Source organism: Gorilla gorilla, chromosome 8 (assembly GCF_029281585.2).
Source record: "Gorilla gorilla gorilla isolate KB3781 chromosome 8, NHGRI_mGorGor1-v2.1_pri, whole genome shotgun sequence".
Lineage (NCBI taxonomy): Eukaryota > Metazoa > Chordata > Mammalia > Primates > Hominidae > Gorilla > Gorilla gorilla.
Window position 1 is genome coordinate 37,899,746 of NC_073232.2, and position 19,220 is coordinate 37,918,965.

At 50.5% G+C, this 19,220-nt stretch overlaps 1 protein-coding gene across 4 annotated transcripts in view; it reads left to right on the plus strand.

Moving 5' to 3' along the window:
- DLG5 (discs large MAGUK scaffold protein 5) overlaps positions 1-19,220 on the plus strand; it is a 136,136-nt gene that overhangs the window by 83,771 nt on the left and 33,145 nt on the right. For all 4 annotated transcript variants that reach the window (XM_031015233.3, XM_055353792.2, XM_031015232.3 and 1 more), the window contains 8 exons: positions 888-1,200; positions 7,189-7,373; positions 9,071-9,196; positions 12,241-12,373; positions 12,770-12,897; positions 13,584-13,759; positions 14,129-14,232; positions 18,651-18,743. In XM_031015233.3, coding sequence (XP_030871093.2) covers positions 888-1,200; positions 7,189-7,373; positions 9,071-9,196; positions 12,241-12,373; positions 12,770-12,897; positions 13,584-13,759; positions 14,129-14,232; positions 18,651-18,743 — 1,258 coding nt within the window. The remainder of the gene's footprint in view (positions 1-887; positions 1,201-7,188; positions 7,374-9,070; positions 9,197-12,240; positions 12,374-12,769; positions 12,898-13,583; positions 13,760-14,128; positions 14,233-18,650; positions 18,744-19,220) is intronic.

The window sequence follows — 19,220 nt, forward strand, 5'->3', positions numbered from 1 at the left end:
GCAGTCACCCACCTAGCAAATAGGAAAGTTAATTATCTGGGGCATGTGTCTTCTGTCATCTTTAGAGATGTGATATATGCCCTCAAACAGTGTTTTCTAGAGGATGTGCCTGTGAATCACCAGTTCTCTGGGGCATGTAGCAGTTTCACATGAAAAGTGCTCTTTGGGGATAAATAGGTTTGAGCATTGCCAGGTTGAACCCAGACAGATGTCTCTGCTGCAGGACTTCTCAGAGCCTTCAGCGTGGTGTTGTGCAGTAGACAGACTCTCCAAGAGGGGGCCAAGATGTAGAGTTTCCCAAACATAAGTCATCAGATAATATACTTTTTTGGGGGTAATGGAGCTCCATGCAGAACCGGTGTCTATGGAGCACACTGAGAATTGCTGGTCTGGAGCCATGGGCTCTGATTTGCAGGCTGCCTGTGTGGAAGATGCCCCCCGGCCTGGAAGGACAGAGCTGTGCTCTTCGAGCGAACTTGATGACCTTGTCACAGGGCTGTACTGTTCGTATCTGTGAAATGAGGCGGTTTGACTAAATGATCGTTAAGGCCTCTTTATGCTGTTATCCTGGCATTGTTTTGTTTTTATTATTTTAAAAAATTAATGTGGCTTGACTGTGGGAGAAATATGCTGTTGTTTCTAGTGGAGTGGAGGGCATGATGTCCTCAGTTCAACTCCTGGCATTTGTAAAGGGCTGAGAAAAATTCCAGGTCCGGGGGCACTGGTACTCTGTGACTTTTCTCTCTTGGGGGTGGAGAGAGTGACTTCACTTGAAACTTCACGCTTGACTGTCCAGCACAGTAGAGCTGGCGGGAGGCAGCAGCGCAGCCGGCCACTGACCGGGCAGGGCCCCCGCCCCTCCCACATCTCGCCACCTCTCTTGCCAGGTTTGAGGCGATCCACCATGAGCTGAACAAGGCCACGGCGCAGAACAAGGACCTGCAGTGGGAGATGGAGCTGCTGCAGTCAGAGCTGACCGAGCTGAGAACCACGCAGGTGAAGACAGCAAAGGAGTCGGAGAAATACAGGGAGGAGCGGGACGCTGTGTACAGCGAGTACAAGCTCATCATGAGTGAGCGTGACCAGGTCATCTCTGAGCTGGACAAGCTGCAGACCGAAGTGGAGCTGGCCGAGTCCAAGCTCAAGAGCAGCACATCTGAGAAGAAGGCGGCCAATGAGGAGATGGAGGCGCTGCGGCAGGTAGGCAGGTGGGCCGGTGGCTGGCTTTCAGCCTCTCCTACAGCGTCCTGGGAAGAGGGGCTGCAGAGTGCGTGGTGTCCGGATTAGAAGCCTCCTGAGTTGGAGTAAACGGCTTCTCACTGGAGGCCTAAGTGCAAGCTGGGTTATCAGACACTGCCTGAGCTCATGCTTAATGCCCAGCTCTAGTCTGGATTACAGGGGACAAGGAGGGAGGGAGACCCAGACACAGTCGTGGCTGCCCGGAGCTTACACACCAACACTCACACCCAAACCCATTGCTACGTAATTGCAGATCAGTTCCATGCTGAAAGTCAGTGATATCTCAAGGACTTGCTTATTATGAAGCAAGATACCAAGGCCAAGTTCCCAAAGCCATAGATACGTTAGGCCTCTTGTGTCTGGAAGAGCACCCTCAGGGGCCCTTTTTCACCAGCAGTGTGCATCTCACGAGTCTGCTCTTGAAAAAGTATTTCAGGCTCCTGCTGGGAAGATGTGCTAGTAGGCTGAGCCCAACATTCTTCTCCTAAAGCCTTGCTCTCTGGGGGCCACACCTCCAGGGTTGGGGGGCTGGGATGTTTGGTAGCACTAGATTGGGCCACCTAGCTCAACTCCTGGGTGACCAATGTGGATTTTCTGTCTCCTTCCTACCTGTCAACCTCTCCTCATTGCGGAGCTCCTTGCCCTACATCTAGCTGAGCCCTGCGGGGGCTTGGATGGGCCCATGGAGATTCCCTTCAGTCTGTGTTGTGTGTGGCTCTGATTAGAGCTTCTAGACTTGATCACAGCAGATTTTTTCCTATCAGAATAGTTCTCAGATATTCACATCCCTCTATTCTTCTGCCTTTCTATGCAGGTCAGTTAGAATGCAGCTTTCATAGGTGGTTTATGAGAAGCAAAAAGCAAGGTGTTTAAAGGTCAGGCAGATTGGCAGGGCTGGTATGCATTGGATCATTACTACCAGGTCCTGCTGTACCAAGTGTGAGGCAGGTGATGCCCAAGGGGTGACCAGCATGTCTTTCAACCGACAGCAACTCCTCGTCAGGCCTGGGCAGTGGTAGGGGATGTGGGGAATGCATGAGACACAGGCCCCTTGCTGGGAGATGGCACTCCTCAGTCATGTGGTCTCGAACCTCTCTAGGCTTCCGTTTCTTTCTTTCTTTTTTTTTATGAGACTGAGTCTCGTTGTGTTGCCCAGCCTGAAGTGCAGTGGTGCAATCTCGGCTCACTGCAACCTCTACCTCCTGGGTTCAAGCAATTCTCGTGCCTCAGCCTCCCAAGTAGCTGGGATTACAGGCATGTGCCACCACGCCCGGCTAATTTTTTGTATTTTTAGTAGAGACGTGGCTTTGCCATGTTGGCCAGGCTGGTCTCGAACTCCTGGACTCAAGCGATCCTTCCGCCTCAGCCTCCCAAAGTACTGGGATTACAAGTATAATTCACTGCCTGGTGAGCCACTGTGCCTGGCCTCTGGGCCTCAGTTTCTATTTTTAATTTATTTTTTATTTTTTTATTGAGACAGCCTCTCTGTTCCCCAGGCTGGAGTGCAGTGGCACAATCATAGCTCACTGTAATCTCGACCTCTTGGGCTCAAGTGATCCTCCCACCTCAGCCCCCCAAGTAGCTGGGACTATAGGCGAGCACCAGCTCACCCAGCTAATTCTTAATTTTTTTTGTAGTGATGCAGTCTCACTGTGTTGCCCAGGCTGGTCTCAAACTCCTGGGCTCAAGCGATCCTCCTGCCTCGGCCTCCCAAAGTGCTGGGGGATTACAGGCGTGAGCCCCTGCACCCAGCCAGCCTCAGTTTCTTCATTTGCACAATGGAATGGTGGTCATGATGAACAAATGATTCAATATAGAAATACATCATTGTGCCTGCACAAAGCAACAGTGAGTTGAGATGGGCATTCATTATTATGCCCATCTGAATCTTACTACTCTGTTAGGATTAGGGTGAACCTCATTAAACTGTTTCTGTGGGTAAAAATGGGCCAGCCAAGTAATGGGAATTTCATACAAGGAACCACCAAGACTTCTCCAGACCCTTGAGGCAAAAGCCAGTGTGAAGAGAAATATTTACTGCAATGAAATTTTTGAAAAGCCTATTAGAATAAATTTTTAATAAGTAAAGATAATGCATTAGAATTTGGTAATCATCCTAGAAAAACCATGAACTCATGTTCACATCCTGGTATCTGAGCACATAATTTTTTGGGGAAAATGTCAATATCAAATAAGGAAAACAAAATGATGAAGAAGGAAACTTGGAAAATGACCGAGTCAGTAACTGCTCTGAAATGTCACAGAATATCAGACACACGCCTGAGGAATAACAGCGAGCCCGTGTGGATGGAGTTTTGAGATTTTCTTTTTTCTTTCTTTCTTCTTTTGAGATGTGGTTTCCCTCTTTTGCCCAGGCTGGAGTGAAGTGGCACGATCTCGGCTCACTACAACCTCCACCTGCTGGGTTCCAGCGATCCTCTTGCCTCAGCCTCCTGAGTAGCTGGGATTATAGACACCTGCCAGTACGCCCAGCTAATTTTTGTATTTTTAGTAGAGACGGGGTTTCGCTCTGTTGGCCAGGCTAGTCTCGAATTCCTGACCTCAGGTGATCCACCCACCTTGGCCTCCCAAAGTGCTAGGATTACAGGCCTGAACCACTGCGCCTGGCCAAGTTTTGAGATCTTCGAAGTTAATCGTGAAGACTGTAGAAATATAGAAAGCACAGAGATGCACAAAGAACACCTGAGTTCCCTGTGGTGCTGGCGTCCAGCAATGAGACCTCCAGGCCTGACGTCCTTGTGGCAACCACCACATTCCCAGCACTCAGGCGAGCCATTCAGCCTGGAGCCCGCCTCCATCCTTCACAGGGGGTGTTGACTGGGCATCAAGTGCACCTGTCAGCTGAGGCAGGGATCTTTTCCAGGCCCTGTTCCGAGTCAGCAGGCAGGAGAGAGCCCCCGCTGCTGCCTCATCAGCTCTGAGAGCTGAAATCCTCAGCTCCTTCTCAAGTTGGTCTGGCTTCATGGATAAGAGAGCACTCTCCACCGGCAAGAGCAGGCCAGGAGGGGTGGGCAGTGAGGCACCCTGGGGATTGGCCCCGCCACCCCACTGGTTGCTGCCTGTCAGGGGTCAGCTGTGGGGGGCCTTCTGGCAGGTCTAGCTCCCTCACCGCAGAGTCATCTTCATCCTGCTCAGCCCGAGGGCTGGGCTTCAGTTTCTGGCATCGTGCTTGCACGCTTCTGTCTTCTATCTGCACCTCTTGCTCCATTTTCCCCTTTCCTTCTCTATGCCCTCTCTCCCTTCTGTGTTCTGAGTGGGCTGAGGCAAAGAGGGAGCAAAGAGGTAGCATGGGGAGGCTGGGGGCCTGTCAGGGTCTTTGCCAGGTTGGCTGTGCCCTTGCCTCCCTCGCCTTCTTCTTCCCAGCTCCCAGGGGAGAGATATCCCAGGAGCTCCCAGGAGGGAGCTCCCCCAAGGCCGCCCTCCTGCCTCAGGCCAGTAGCTGACCTTGTCCGGGGAAGGCTCATTGCTCCCAGGAGGAGGGAAGAACTGCCTGGGGAGTTGAGGTCGGCACCACTGGAAGCTGTAGGCCACTGCTGTCTGTTGCAGAAATCTCCCAGGTTCCAACGCACTTTCCTAGACGGGCCCTGCTCACCGAGTTCCGTCTGTAGAAGGGCAGCCCCCCACGCTCCTGCCGTCTGCTGCCCTGAATGCAGTTACACATGCAGCTACAGGTCCTGCTTGAGGAGCTGAGCTCAGCTGTGGTGGACAGACTGGACAGTGCCAGGGGACAAGGCAAGGCAGCAGTGGCCTTTCCAGAACTTAGAGGCAGAGGGCTGTTGTAGCAAGAGAAGCTTCCCAGGAAGCAGAGGGAGGTGCCCTCATCCGAGAGCCATCTGCTCAGGGTCACCACTCCACACTCGGGCCCCATCCTCCCCTGGGACCCTCGAGTGGGCTCTGGCCCTCTGGGGCTGGGTTGCAGCCCATAGGCCTTTCTCACTGGCCTCATGCCTGGGTCTGGCAAGTGTCTTGTGAAGACTAGCCCATCTCTTCCCACGCCTTTGTTCACCCAGCACAGGAAGAAAGAGACTGCAGGTGGCGCTTTTAGAGCAGACTCAGACTGACATCTGATGCCGAGGCAGCCTGGGGTAGAGGAGCCGGTACTGATCACGAGTCAGCTCTGCAGGATGGGGGAGCCCTGGCGAGTCACTTCTAGATCCTGCAGTTCCTCACCAGTGTAATCAGAATCAGTCAGTCCGTCACTTGGGTCCTCTGGGCTTCCAAATTTTACCATTTGTTGAAGGTACCTCATGTCCCTCTTCCCTCTCACTAAAACTAAGTATAGTACTTCTTGTATTCCTTATAAGGAAGCAGTATTTTGGGGATGAATTCATTTTGGAGACCAGCAATGGTGTGGGGCCCAGGGAAAGGAAGGGAGCTGTGGGCTGGGGGAGCTGCCCGCCTCCTGCACTGCCTCTCGTCCTGTCTGCACCTGGGGCCTCCCTCCTAGATGCTCATCCAGAGCACCATGGAGAAACCTTTCAGGGAATCCACGTGGTAACGTGTCAGCTCTAAAACTATCCATAAATATATTGTAAAACAGCAAATATAATGTAAATTTTTGAAAGTATTGTTTATCATAAATTCTTGACTAAATTAATACACTTTTTTTTTTTTTTTTTTTTTTTTTTTGTTGAGACCGAGTCTCCCTCTGTTGCCCAGGCTGGAGTGCAGTGGCGCCATCTGGGCTCACTGAGACCTCAGTCTCCCAAGTTCAAGCAATTCTCCTGCCTCAGTCTCCCGTGTAGCTGGGACCACAGGCACATGCCACCATGTCTGGCTAATTTTTGTACTTTTAGTAGAGATGGGTTTTACCATGTTGGTCAGGCTGGTCTCAAACTCCTGATCTCATGTGATCTGCCTGACTTGGCCTCCCAAAGTGCTGGGATTACAGGTGTGAGCCACTGTACCCTGCCCCCAAATAATTCTTTTTAAAATGAAAATTTAAGAAGGATTTTTTTTTTTGAAAATAGCAAACTAAACAAACACGGCATACCATGTAAAGCTGAAAAAAAAATCAAAACTGAAATGATTTGAATGACTCCCAGAAACTGTGAGGTCTGAGGAAAGCCTGCCACTGCACTGTCACCCTCGAGTTTTGATGGTCCTTTTTGTGCAAATTGTTTTTCAGCTCCTCTGCCTCTGTTTTGAGAGATGAGGGGAATTATCAACTGACTCCAGGTGTTTTCTTGTCAACTTCATTCTCTTCTCTTGTTTTCTACGTCTGAGATCTTTCTGAACACGTTTTTGTAGAGGCTGCTGTCTCCTGCTGTCTGGAGAATGATCTTTAGAGGGAACGGAAGCTTTCTTCCTGTGCGTGTGTCTTCCTGTGTCCTAGCACTTGGGGGTGGAGAGTCTCGGGGCGGGGACACCAGTGTCATCAGCCCCTCTACTGTCGTGCTTCTCTTTTGCATGTTTGGAAAGCCTCAAGCGGGAGGAGGAGTTATTCTTGCAGTAAACACTTGCTTTGTCATCTGTCATTTCCCTGTGTTGTCTAAGGATTATAGAGGTGTGGAGGGGGTTTTCATATGAGTGCTACTAAGAGTTTGACTTGAAATTTTAGTGGAGCATGTAACTCTCTAGGGATGTGTCAAGATGCAAATGCTTTGGATTTCAGCTTTTTAAATGAACTGAGATACACAGCACTTCACCAGCAGGAATACTGGTGTATTTTTGTCTTTAAAAATAACTCAGTATGCCAGATTATAGGATCACAGACATGGTGGGGGCTGGGGGGACTGGTTAATAGGACCGTGGCTGTGGGGTGTAGTCACTGGGGGTATGGGTGGAGGGGGTGTGCTGCGATGGGCTCCGTGTTTCCCTCCATCCAGCTCCCTAGAGCCTCAGCCTTGACCCCTGCACTGGTGGGAGGCGCTCCTGGTCCATGAGGCTCAGCAACCTCTCCCTCTTCCTGCCCCTTGCTCCCACTAGATCAAAGACACAGTGACAATGGATGCTGGGAGAGCCAACAAGGAGGTTGAAATCCTTCGAAAGCAGTGCAAGGCTCTGTGCCAGGAGCTGAAGGAAGCCCTCCAGGAGGCGGATGTGGCCAAGTGCCGGCGGGACTGGGCCTTCCAGGAGCGAGACAAGATTGTAGCAGAGCGTGACAGCATCCGGTATGGGGTGCCCTCAAGCTGGCGTGGGCTTGCATCTCCCCAGGATGCGGGGACCTGCTAGGGTCTGTTGGGAGGGTCAGAATCATTTACTGTATGTCCAGGTAAAGTGGGAGGGACCTGGGCTCCTCCTTTCTCACCCCTAGTTGATGCCCTAGCCTTGCCTCTTAGTTTTAGAAGTTTCCATTGTTTCTCCCTCCCATCTCACTCAGCCCTAGGTGTCCCAAGTGTGTACTATGTCCACGTGAGACCGCTGTGAAGGGGCACGAGGCCGACCTCTTTTATTTGAGGGTTTCTGATGAGAAGAGCACATCCGAAGTGTGTCCTTTCAGCAGTATTAACCGGGCGCCTACTGTGTGCCAGGGTCTTAGATCTCTGGAGCAAGGAGACCTTGGGAGAGGCTTGGTCGGGCAGGGCAGTGAGGGAGGAAGATGTGTAACTGAGCTCTAGGGCTGTGGGGGGCACGCAGGGCTCCCTGGGGTATGGGGAGGTCTCCCCAGAGAGTGTGGCATTCGCGCTAGAACTGGAAGCATGAGTGGGGTTTTTCCAGGTGGAAAAGGGGGAAGGGCATTGCAGATGGAGGGCACCTGTGGAGTGTGCTCAGGGCAGGGACGTGGGCAAGTCGTGGGGAGGGCAGGCTGGCGAGATTCCCAGGGGCAGGTGTAGAGGCCTTGAAAGGGAAGCCAAGCAGTGTGGGCTTGATCCTTGGCTGGGGAGGAACCAGGAGAGGCTATGGTGGTGGTGATGTTTGGGGTGGGGAGAGATAATGTCTTGCTATTTGGGAGGTATCAAAAAGATTTCTCGTGGTTTGTCAGGGGAGAGACCAATGTCTCTAGGGGCTGGTCAGGAGATGAGGATGGCTAGGTGGTGAGGCCCTGCTAATGGAGAGCACAGTTAGGTGCCCAGTGCAAGGGGAGGGAGGCCCAGGGGCTGCTCCCTGTCTGCTTCTGCTCAGACCCCTTCCACGGGTGTCTCCAGGGGGCAGTCCTCAGCCGGGCTCTGACTGAGGCTGGGGGAGATTCGAGGCTGTGGAGAGGTAGGAACCAGTCCTCTGGGTATATCCATTTCTGGAGGTGGCACAGAGCCCAGGCCCCTCCACAGCCAGGTAATCTGTTTCCACCTCCTTGGGGTCCTCTTTCGTAGAGTCTTGCCAAGCTTGTACTTTGCACCTGCACAGAACTAAGAGAGACAGAGATGCATGAGGACTGGCTGGTATCCGAAGGGGCTCCCTTCCTAGTTGCAGGGTACAGGGACAGCTCTAGAAAGCTCTGCCTGTGAGTAGATATGAGACATGTGGTAGTGCTGGAGCACAGGCCTGCCAGGCAGATGGAGGGTGCTTCATGCAGAGGAGAGCCACCCCCTGGCTCCCCAAGTTGGCATTAGAACAGTGAGTGTGTGCAGAGGGTGGTCCTTAACCCCAGGCACATTGAGGGTGAAACAGGGCATTGGGAACCTGACACTTGTTGCCGGTAACTGGGGGGGTGTCTCTTCCCTGCCCAGGTCCTCCACGTTCCCTCTGTCATGCACTGGGGCTGGCCTAGGTGGTCTTACCCCTAGATTCCCAAGTGCTCCTGTGCATCTGGGGATGGGATAGGTGCCGGCAGGTATTTGGAGTGAGGTGGCCAGACCATCCGCTGCAGACCAGGAGCCCCGTTCCCCATGCCCCTTGAGGTGACCTTGTCCTCTGCTCCTTCCACCAGGACACTGTGTGACAACCTGAGGCGGGAGCGGGACCGTGCGGTGAGCGAGCTGGCCGAGGCCCTGCGCAGCCTGGATGACACCCGCAAGCAGAAGAATGATGTCAGCCGCGAGCTGAAGGAGCTCAAGTAGGCTCGGGCGGGCACCCGCTGGAGTGGGCATGCATCTGGGAGCTGGGGCCCCTCTCCCTTCTGGGCAAGGCAATGCTGAGTGCATTGGCCAGGGCCTCATCCTTCTGTGTCGACCTGGCTGTTTGTCCCTTCACTTCAGTCTGCCTTACTCTGTCAGTGTGTAGAATGGGTTCGAATGTCATCTCCATGTAGGGTTAATTAGAAATTCTTAGGCCAAAAATTCTTAGACACAGGGCAGGCACCATGTGCCAAGGCACTAGGAAGGGAGGACCCTGTTCCCAAGCAGTCCATCTGGGGCAGGCATGCATGTGTTATCCATTCATTCATTCCCCTGCTCACTCACTCACTCACTCGCAGAGATTTTTCAAGTACCTGCTCTGTATGGGCCAGCCTCCATTAGAGGTACTGGAGAAATGGCACTGACAAGCATACCAAGTCCCTTTCCTCATGGGCTCACAGTGCGCAGGAAGAGACACAGACCAAGGTCAGGTCCATCTAAGAGACAAGTACGTAAATGAGTAAGATGACGACAGATTGTGATTTAGAGTTTTAAAGGCAATTGCAACCCCCATCCAGCAGTCTGTTCTGCCTGTGTTATTTGGATGCCCATTTGGAAGACCATTTGGGGTGTCAGACATCCTCCCCTCGATTACAGCAGCCTCCCAGGGTGTCATTTAAACACTCAGTGGCCTTTAGTAGTGCATTGAAATACAAAGATCAGGGTTTAAGCATAGAAATTGGCAGAGCCCAATAGGCCGTGGTCTAAAACCCAAATCTAGTAGGAAAGCAGTGGCTCTCCATCCATTGTGCGACATTTCCCTAGCTGTTAGTGTGGTGAGGGGGCAGTGAGAAGCTCGTGTGTGAGCGCAAGTGTGCAAGCCTTGCACACTCAAGTGATGCCCTTCAGAAGGAAGTGACAGCTTCTCTTCTTTCCCATTCAGTAAAACTCCTAATGAGACAAAGAGCTCCATTTATTCTATAAAAACCCAGACTCTCTGGAGCTTGGGTGCTCTCAGGAATATTATAGGGGTTAAGAGGCAAGGCAAGACTCTTCACAGGAACCATCTTGGGTCTAGCAATGTGATGGAATCAAGGGGTTCTCTTCAAAGGGAAAGCCTAGAATCTCTGGCCGTGAGCATGGGACATTTTGCCTCTTGTTTGGGCCAGAGTTGCCTGAAGCTTGTGCATTCAGCTTGTGTGTTCATTCAGCATGTTTGCATTTGTGCCTCCTGTCTGCTAAGTTCTCTAACTGGCAGGATGCTGGTGAGGGGGTCTGTGTTGCTGCCTGGGAAGCCTCAGGCACTCCCTGGTAATGCCAGATGAGACAGGTATAGTGAGCATTGAATGCTGAGCTCAGCTGCACTGGCCTGGGGAGGGGCTGGGGCAGTGTTGGAAGGCATTGGAGCTCTGCCCTGGAGGCTGAGTGGCTTTCTAGAGCTGGCTGGTGAGAGCACAGCCTAGGCAAAGGTGCGGCCCTGGGGCCTGTCTGCTGGAGCAGGAAACACAAGTAGGTCAGGAGCCCAGTGGGCAGTGTTCATGAGCTGGCAAGGCAGCCTGGGCCCAGATTTCAGGAAGGGTGTCACAGGCAAGTCACCTGAGGATACAACGTGAGGATATAACAAGGCTTCTGAGTCTCTCTCTTTCACATCTTCATTACTAGGTCTTTCTCTGAGCTAATACTTATAATTTTGATGAAGTCAAATCTATCAAATTTTTTTTTTTGAGATGCCCAGGCTGGAGTGCAGTGGTATAGTCTTTGCTCACTGCAACCTCTGCTTCCCGGGTTCAGGTGATTCTTGTGCCTCAGCCTCCTGAGTAGCTGGGATTACAGGTGCATGTTACCACACCTGGCTAATTTTTGTATTTTTAGTAGAGATGGGGTTTTACCATGTTGGCCAGGCTGGTCTGGAACCCCTGACCTCAAGTGATCCACCTACCTCTGCCTCCTGAAGTGCTGGGGTTACAGGCGTGAGCCTCCGCACTTGGCCATCGGTGAACATTTTTTAAAATTGTAACAGTGGCATTAAAGGAAATGTTAAGAACTACATCTTCATCCTAATATAACTATTTAAGTGGTATTTCTGTTGCTGCTTCTGTCAGTTTGCATTTCAATTTGTGATATAGTTGGCGTTAACTTTTATCCGAGGTTAAGTGGTTTAGGTTGAGATACATTTCTTTGGCCATGGATGTGCAGTCGCTCCAGCATCATTAGTTGGAGGCTGTCCTTCCTCTGTTAACTTATGCACCTTTGGTGACTTGGGGCATTCCTAGGTTCCTTATTCTGTTCTACAGACCTGTGTGTCTGTCTCCCTGACAGCAGCACGCAGTCTTGATTGCTGTAGCTGTATACTAAGTCTTAAATTGGGTAGAGAGTTTCCTCCCACTTTAGTCATTTTCAAAATAGTTTTAGTGATTCTGATGCCTTTTTGTATACATTTTAGAATAGCTGTCTATATCTACAAAAATCTAGTTGGCATTTTGATTTTATTTTTTAAATTAAATTTTATTTTCTTTTGAGATGGAGTTTCACTCTGTCGCCAGGCTGGAGTTCAGCGGTGTGACCTCCACTCCCTGCAACCTCTGCCTCCCTGATTCAAGTAATTCTCCTGCCTCCTGAGTAGCCGAGGTTACAGGCACATGCCACCATGCCCGGCTAATTTTTGTATTTTTAGTAGAGACGAGGTTTCACCATGTCGGTCAGGCTGGTCTCAAACTCCTGACTTCAGGTGATCTGCCTGTCTCGGCCTCCCAAAGTGCTGGGATTACAGGCATGAACCACCATGCCCGGCTGGCATTTTGATTTTAATTGTGTTAAACCTCTAGATAAATTTGGGGAGAATTTGTCTTTTTTAAAAAACCACTGTGAAAACTCACAGATATCCCAGAAGCCTTGACCTGACTCTCTGAGTTATTGGGAAACAAGGGGGAAAGGAACCCATTTTAGCTCTTTCAAATGGCCTGCCTCGTGAGGTTCAGAGCCATTACGCGGTGGGATGTTTCACCTCCCAAGGGGCTGTCACCGTGGCTCTCTCTGTTCACAGGGAACAGATGGAATCCCAGTTGGAAAAGGAGGCCCGGTTCCGACAGCTGATGGCCCACAGCTCCCACGACTCGGCCATTGACACAGATTCCATGGAGTGGGAAACGGAAGTTGTAGAGTTCGAGAGGGAGACGGTAAGCTGCCTCTGATGGTTCTTCTCTCCTTCTCTGATGGATGAGGGAGGAGACGGTGACCCGCTTGCAGTATCTCCCAGTTTCACCACTCCAAGTTTGGAGGTTCTCCTTTTCGTCCCAGGAGTGTGAGGCATCCTTTCCCAGCAGCTGTCCAGGCTGGGTTGCAGCTGGGGAAGGGCAGGGTCCTCAGAGGACGCTGACAGGTATGTCTGTCTGCAGTGGCCAGAAGGGGCAGGTTGCAGATACTCATAGGTTTCCATCCTGGGGATGGAGTGTCTTATCAGATGAGGTGAAGGGACAGTCCCCCACATTGGAGTGGGCAGCTTCGGGGCTTAAGAGCCAAATGTCTCTGTCACTGCTTTGTGAAATGCATTGCTGTTGCTGCTGTTTTTGCAGGAGGATATTGACTTGAAGGCACTGGGGTTTGATATGGCAGAAGGTGTGAATGAGCCTTGTTTCCCGGGGGACTGTGGCATATTTGTTACTAAAGTGGACAAAGGAAGCATTGCTGATGGCCGCTTAAGGTAAGAGTTGAGGCCCAGGCTCTGGAGGCAAGGTGGGGCCCTTCTCCCCAGTGCAGAGGACCCGAAGAGAGCCAGGTAGCACTTAAGTGAACGTTTCCCAGCCTTAGACTCACACACAGTCTGTCCAAGGCCTGCAGTCTCAGCAGCTAATAATGCTCCAGAAGAAACAGTGCTTCTCAGTTGCCTCTGAATCTGATTATTCTTTAGTTACCAGGTACTGTCTTTTGCTCCTTTGGGTGGGAAAGTGCTCAGGGGGTATGCGTGAGAGCCCAGGATGTACATGGCATGCTCATTCAGGGAAATAGTCATGATGATAAAATAGCTAACACTATTACAGTGCTATTTGCTGAGTACTGGTTTAAGCACTTTATAGAAATTAATTGATTAATCTTTACAACCCTACAAGGTAGGCGTGATTATTGCCCCCATTTTACATATGAAGACACTGAGGCCTGGAGGGGCTAGATCATACAGCTAGTAAGTGGTAGGGCCAGGATTTGAACCCAGGCTGTCTAACCTCAGCATCTGCAAATTTCACCACTGTGCACTCCTGCAAGAGGAGATTTTCTGAGCGTGTATGTGAGGCACCCACTCCTTGGCAGTCAGCCCCCTGAGTGAGAGTGGTGGGCAGTAGCCGCTGGTCCCACAGCCTGTGTGGGTGCTGAACTGGCTGTGCCCCTTCTCAGGGTCAATGACTGGCTGCTGAGAATCAACGATGTGGACCTCATCAACAAGGACAAGAAGCAGGCCATCAAGGCGCTCCTCAATGGGGAGGGGGCCATCAACATGGTCGTGCGGCGGAGGAAGTCCCTGGGTGGGAAGGTGGTCACGCCGCTGCACATCAACCTCAGTGGACAGAAAGGTAGCGGGCCTGTGGATATGGCAGAGTGCCTCAGGTGGCTGGGGCCCTTTTTTGTGGACAGGGGCCGGGGGTGCCCCTTAGAGCACCTCATTCACAGGGATGAGGGGCCAATGCCGTTTAAATGTAGCCCATGTGCTTTCCTGGCAAGAGGTGGTCTGGGCCCTGAGTCTTGCTTTCTGAGTGTTTGATTCACCAGGGTAGATGTAACTGAGCCCCCGATTGGTGGGACTGGGGCAGGGTGCAGGGGTAGACAGGGCGCAGCCTGCTGACATCCTCTTTTGTAAGAAGATGGTAACAAAGATGAGGTAGGGTGACCCAGGGCTGGGCAGCGAGGCCAGGGGCTACCCAGTGACCTCCTGTGGCTTGCAGACAGTGGCATCAGTCTGGAGAATGGAGTGTATGCTGCCGCTGTGCTGCCTGGAAGCCCTGCCGCTAAAGAAGGGTCCCTTGCTGTGGGAGACAGGATCGTTGCGGTAAGTCTCAAGGCTGGAGCCAGGGTCATCTGCTGTGCATAGGCAGGTTACATTTGGGAGGTTTGAGCAAGAAGTAATGAGCAAAGTTTTTATATTTTCCTTGTTCTGGGCATTGTACTATGTGAACATTTAAAAATAGGTTTCTTGATGGTATGTTTCTATTTACTGTAGAAAATTAGGAAATAAAAGGTCTGGGAGGGAAATAAGAATCAATTGCATTGCTACCACCTGTAGATAACCTTTCTCTCTCTCTCTCTGTCCCTCAGGCTGGAGTGCAGTGATGCAATCCCAGCTCACTGCAACCTCCAAAGGCCTAAGCGGGAAATAAGAACCACTTGCTTTGGTACCACCTGTAGATAACCTTTATTAACTTTTTTTTTTTTTTTTTTTGATATGGAGTCTTGCTCTGTCACCCAGGTTAGAATGCAGTGGCGCAATCCCGGCTCACTGCAACCTCTGACTTTCGTGTTCAAGTGATTCTGCTGCCTCAGCCTCCTGAGTAGCTGGGATTACAGGGTGTGCACCACCATGCCTGGCTAATTTTTGTACTTTTAGTAGAGATAGGGTTTCACCATGTTGGCCAGGCTGTCTTGAACTCCTGACCTCAGGTGATCTGCCCGCCTTGGCTTCCCAAAGTTCTGGGATTACAGGCATGATCCACAGCACCCAGCTTTATTAACATTTTAAATGTAGTTCTCTACATTTAACATTCTCATGAATGTTTATCAAGGACAATTAAAAAAATTGACATCATTTGTGTTGTGACTTTTAAACGCCTCCCCCTTTTTTTTTTAACTAAATGTAATACTTATTTTTAAATTTTTTTGTTACCAAAGTAAGTCCTGTTTGTTGTAAAACAGCCAAGCAATACAAAAATATGTAAAGTGAAAAGTGGCAGTCCCTTTCTTCCCCCTTTAATCCTGCTCCTAGAGATTGTCCCTGCCCCCATTTAGAAGATAAGCACCCAGCCCAAACCATATGTGCCCCTACAAATCTATATATACCTAGATAGATTTCTTGGTTTTGTTTTGCTATTTATGTACAGTAATGGGATCTGCAATTTGCATCCTACCTTGGATATCTTTCCAAGTGTAGCCTGGCTAATGTTACCCACCTTATGGTATTCTGTTGTTTGATTATATATAGTTTAAATTATCCACCTATTGATGGACATAGAAGTTGTTTTCAGGGTCTGCAATTGCAAACAGTCCTGCATTGAACTTTACCTGTGTGCACAGAGCCTCTGGAGACACGTAATGGTATCTCTGAGACTAAGCTACAAATGCCGTGAGATTGCTGAGTCATAGGACATGCAAATTTAATACTTCTGACCTTTTAAAATTGAAAATGCCAGCGGGGCACGGTGGCTCATGCCCGTAATCATGGCACTTTGGGAGGCCGAGGTGGGTGGATCACCTGAGGTAGGGAGTTCGAGACCAGCCTGGGCAACGTGGTGAAACCCTGTCTTTACTAAAAATACAAAAAGTAGCCAGGCTTGGTGGTGGGTGCCTGTAATCCCAGCTACTCGGGAGGCTGAGGCAGGAGAATCACTTGAACCTGGGAGGCAGAGGTTGCAGTGAGCCAAGATCGTGCCACTGCACTCTAGCTTGGGTGACAGAGCAAGACTCCTGTCTCTAATAAATAAAAAACAAAAACTGAAAATGCCATACACTTTTTCATGGCATACATACAAAATTCCATAGTACAAAAGGCATATAGTGACAACAACTCTTCCTCTGGCTAGACCTCTTGTGTACTGCTTCCCACCCCCATGGCAATCACTGTTAACAATTTATTATATTATGTCCCAGACGCTTTCAAAACATGTACATCTCACACATTTTTGGGGGGTTGAGGCAACCTGGGTGGGATTATAATATACTCAGTTGCTCATCTTGTTTTTTGTTTTTATTTTTATTATTATTTTTTAAGATGGAGTATCACTCTGTTGCCCAGGCTGGAGTACAATGGTGTGATCTGGGCTCACTGTAGCCTCCACCTCCCAGGTTCAAGTAACTATCCTGCTTCAGCCTCCCAAGTAGCTGGGATTACAGGCATGCGCCACCACACCCAGCGAATTTTTGTACTTTTAGTAGAGACGGGGTTTCACCATTTTGGCCAGCCTGGTTTCGAGCTCCTGACGTCAGGTGATCCACCTGCCTTGGCCTCTCAAAGTGCTAGGATTACAGATGTGAGCCACCACGCCCAGCCAGATTTTAGCAGCATGTCTTTTTGTTTTTATTTTTGTTTGAGATAGCCTCACTCTGTTGCCCAGGCTGGAGTGCAGTGGCGTGATCTTGGCTCACTGCAACCTCTGCCTCCCAGGTCTAAGTGATTCTCCTGCCTCAGCCACCTGAGCAGCTGGGATTATAGACATGTGCCATCACGGCCTGCTAGTTTTTTTGTATTTTTAGTAGAGATGGGGGTTTCACCATGTTGCCCAGGCTGGTCTTGAACTCCTGACCTCAAATGATCTGCCCTCAGCCTCCCGAAGTGCTGGGATTACAGGTGTGAGCCACCATGCCCAGCCCACATTCACATCTTTAGATCTGCCCCAAGGCATATAACTGCATGTCATTCCTTAGTGGCAGCAGCCTAAGTTGTTGACCAGTCCCTCCCGAGGGATAGTCTGGGCATCTCTGCCCTTACTTACATCTGTGTCGTGCTGCATGGCCACTGGCATGCTACTTCATAGGGACCCAGGAGTGTGCCCTGGGGTACATTCCTGGGGGTGGGGTTTGCTGGGTTAGAGGACATGAATGTTTAACATCCAGCGAGATCTTCCCCCTTTGCTCCAAAAAGGTCATGGCTTTTTCAGTCCTCCCTGCAGTGTGTGGGGGAACTCATTGCCTCACATCTTTGCCAATGTTTTTCAGATTTTTTGGGGCGCCAGAGTGTAAAAGCTATATGGCCACTATGAAAATTTTTTAAATGTGGATATGTTATAAGGAAAAAACCACAAATTAATTTACTACTTCAAGATAATCACTCTGCAGATATTTTAAAAAGAAAACTTGACTGGCCGGGCATGGTGGCTCACGCCTGTAATCCTAGCACTTTGGGAGGCCGAGGCGGGTGGATTGCCTGAGTTCAGGGGTTCGAGACCAGCCTGGGCAACACGATGAAACCCCATCTCTACTAAAATACAAAAATATTAGCCGGGCATGGAGGCATACATCTGTAATCCCAGCTACTCGGGAGACTGAGATAGGAGAATTGCTTGAACCTGGGAGGCGGAGGTTGCAGCGAGCAGAGATCATGCCTCTGCACTTCAGCCTGAGGGACAGAGCGAGACTCCATCTCAAAAAAAAAAAAAAAAGAAAAGAAAACTTGACTTTGAAATGATTATAGATTCATAGGAAGCTGCAGAGATAGTACAGGGGGGTCCTATGTAGTCTTCTCCCTGCTTCCCCTCATGGTTGCACCTTGCATGAGTATAATATCAAAGCTAGCATATTGACATTGGTACTGTGTGTGTGTGTGTGTGTGTGTGTGTGTGTGTGTGTGTGTGGTTGTGTGTGGTTAAACACATGTTGTTCTGTGTAACCACCACCGTAATGAAGATACGTAGCTGTTCCATCAGCACTGAGGTCTCCCTCCCACTGCCCATTTGTAGTAACACCCCCTGCTCCCTCCCATCCCTGCCCCCTGGCAGCTGATTTTTTCTCCATCTCTGTGAAGTTGTCCTTTTGAGAATGTTACAGACATGGAATCATATAGTATGTGACCTTTGGACCTGGGCTGTTTTGATTCCGCACCATGCCTGCAAGATCCACCCAAGAGGCTGCGTGTGCTGGCTGCTTGTTACTTATCGTTGCTGAGCAGTGTTCTGCAATGTGGGTGTATCACAGTTTGGTCATTCACCGGTTGCACATATACTTCTTAAGAAGGTCTGCACATAGCTGTGAGGGATGTGGGCAGAGATTCCGGGAGCAGGGTTGAGAGGTTCTTTGTGAACACTCACAGGGCCCCACTTCACGTGGTACTTTCTCTACAAGGCCTTTCCTATCCATGGTCTTGTTTTTAGTCCCCCGCTCTCCCGAGCCACATGCATGTATTTATCTTCCATTTCCTCTGTGGAGGCAAGGAGCTGGGAAGTTCTGAGCCAAGGTCCCACGCCACATGGCCGGGCACAGCAGTGCCAAGATGTTCCCTCCGGGTCCTCGGCGTTCTGATCCCAGAAGGACATGCTCCTCCCCTAGCCTGCTGTGAAGGCTTATGTGTTCCTCTACGTCAGAATCGCCTTAGTTGGACTCCTTGGGCCTCACCAGGAAGACCTCTATCCTTTGCCAACTCCTGACTTTGGCACCTTGCATTTGGTGACTGTCTAGCACAGGAGGTTAGGTAGGCGGAGACCCTGACTGGTAGGCCTGAGGCCGCTCTGCCTGTGGCCTGACATGCTCTCTGTCCTGCTCTAGATCAATGGCATTGCACTGGACAACAAGTCTCTGAATGAATGTGAATCTCTGCTGCGGAGCTGCCAGGACTCCCTGACCTTGTCCCTCCTGAAGGTAAGGGCTGGACCTGGCTCTGCTCTCACGGTCAGGAGTATGGGCAGAGCCCCGGCTCCACATAGCCATGCTACTCCTTGGGGTCACAGGATCCTTGAGAACAGGGTGGGGATTTACTGAGTGCAGAGGGGGCAGGAACCCTGACTGGACGCTGGTCTGAAATCAAAAAACAGCAGTCAAGGCCATGTTGGGCACAGTTGGGTACATTTGAATCTGGACCTGATAATTAGATGATCTTAGGGAATTGTTGCCAGTTTTCCTAGGTATGATGATGGCGTTGGGGTTGTTATACAGGAGAATGGCTTTATTTGGGGGAGGTACAAGCTAAAGTTGTTAGAAGTGATGTGTCATGGCCGGGCATGGTGGCTCATGCCTATAACCCCAATACTTTGGGAGGCCAAGGCAGTCGAATCATTTGAGCCCAGCAACACAGCGAGACCTTGCCTCTACAGAAAATACAAAAAGCCTGGGAGGTCT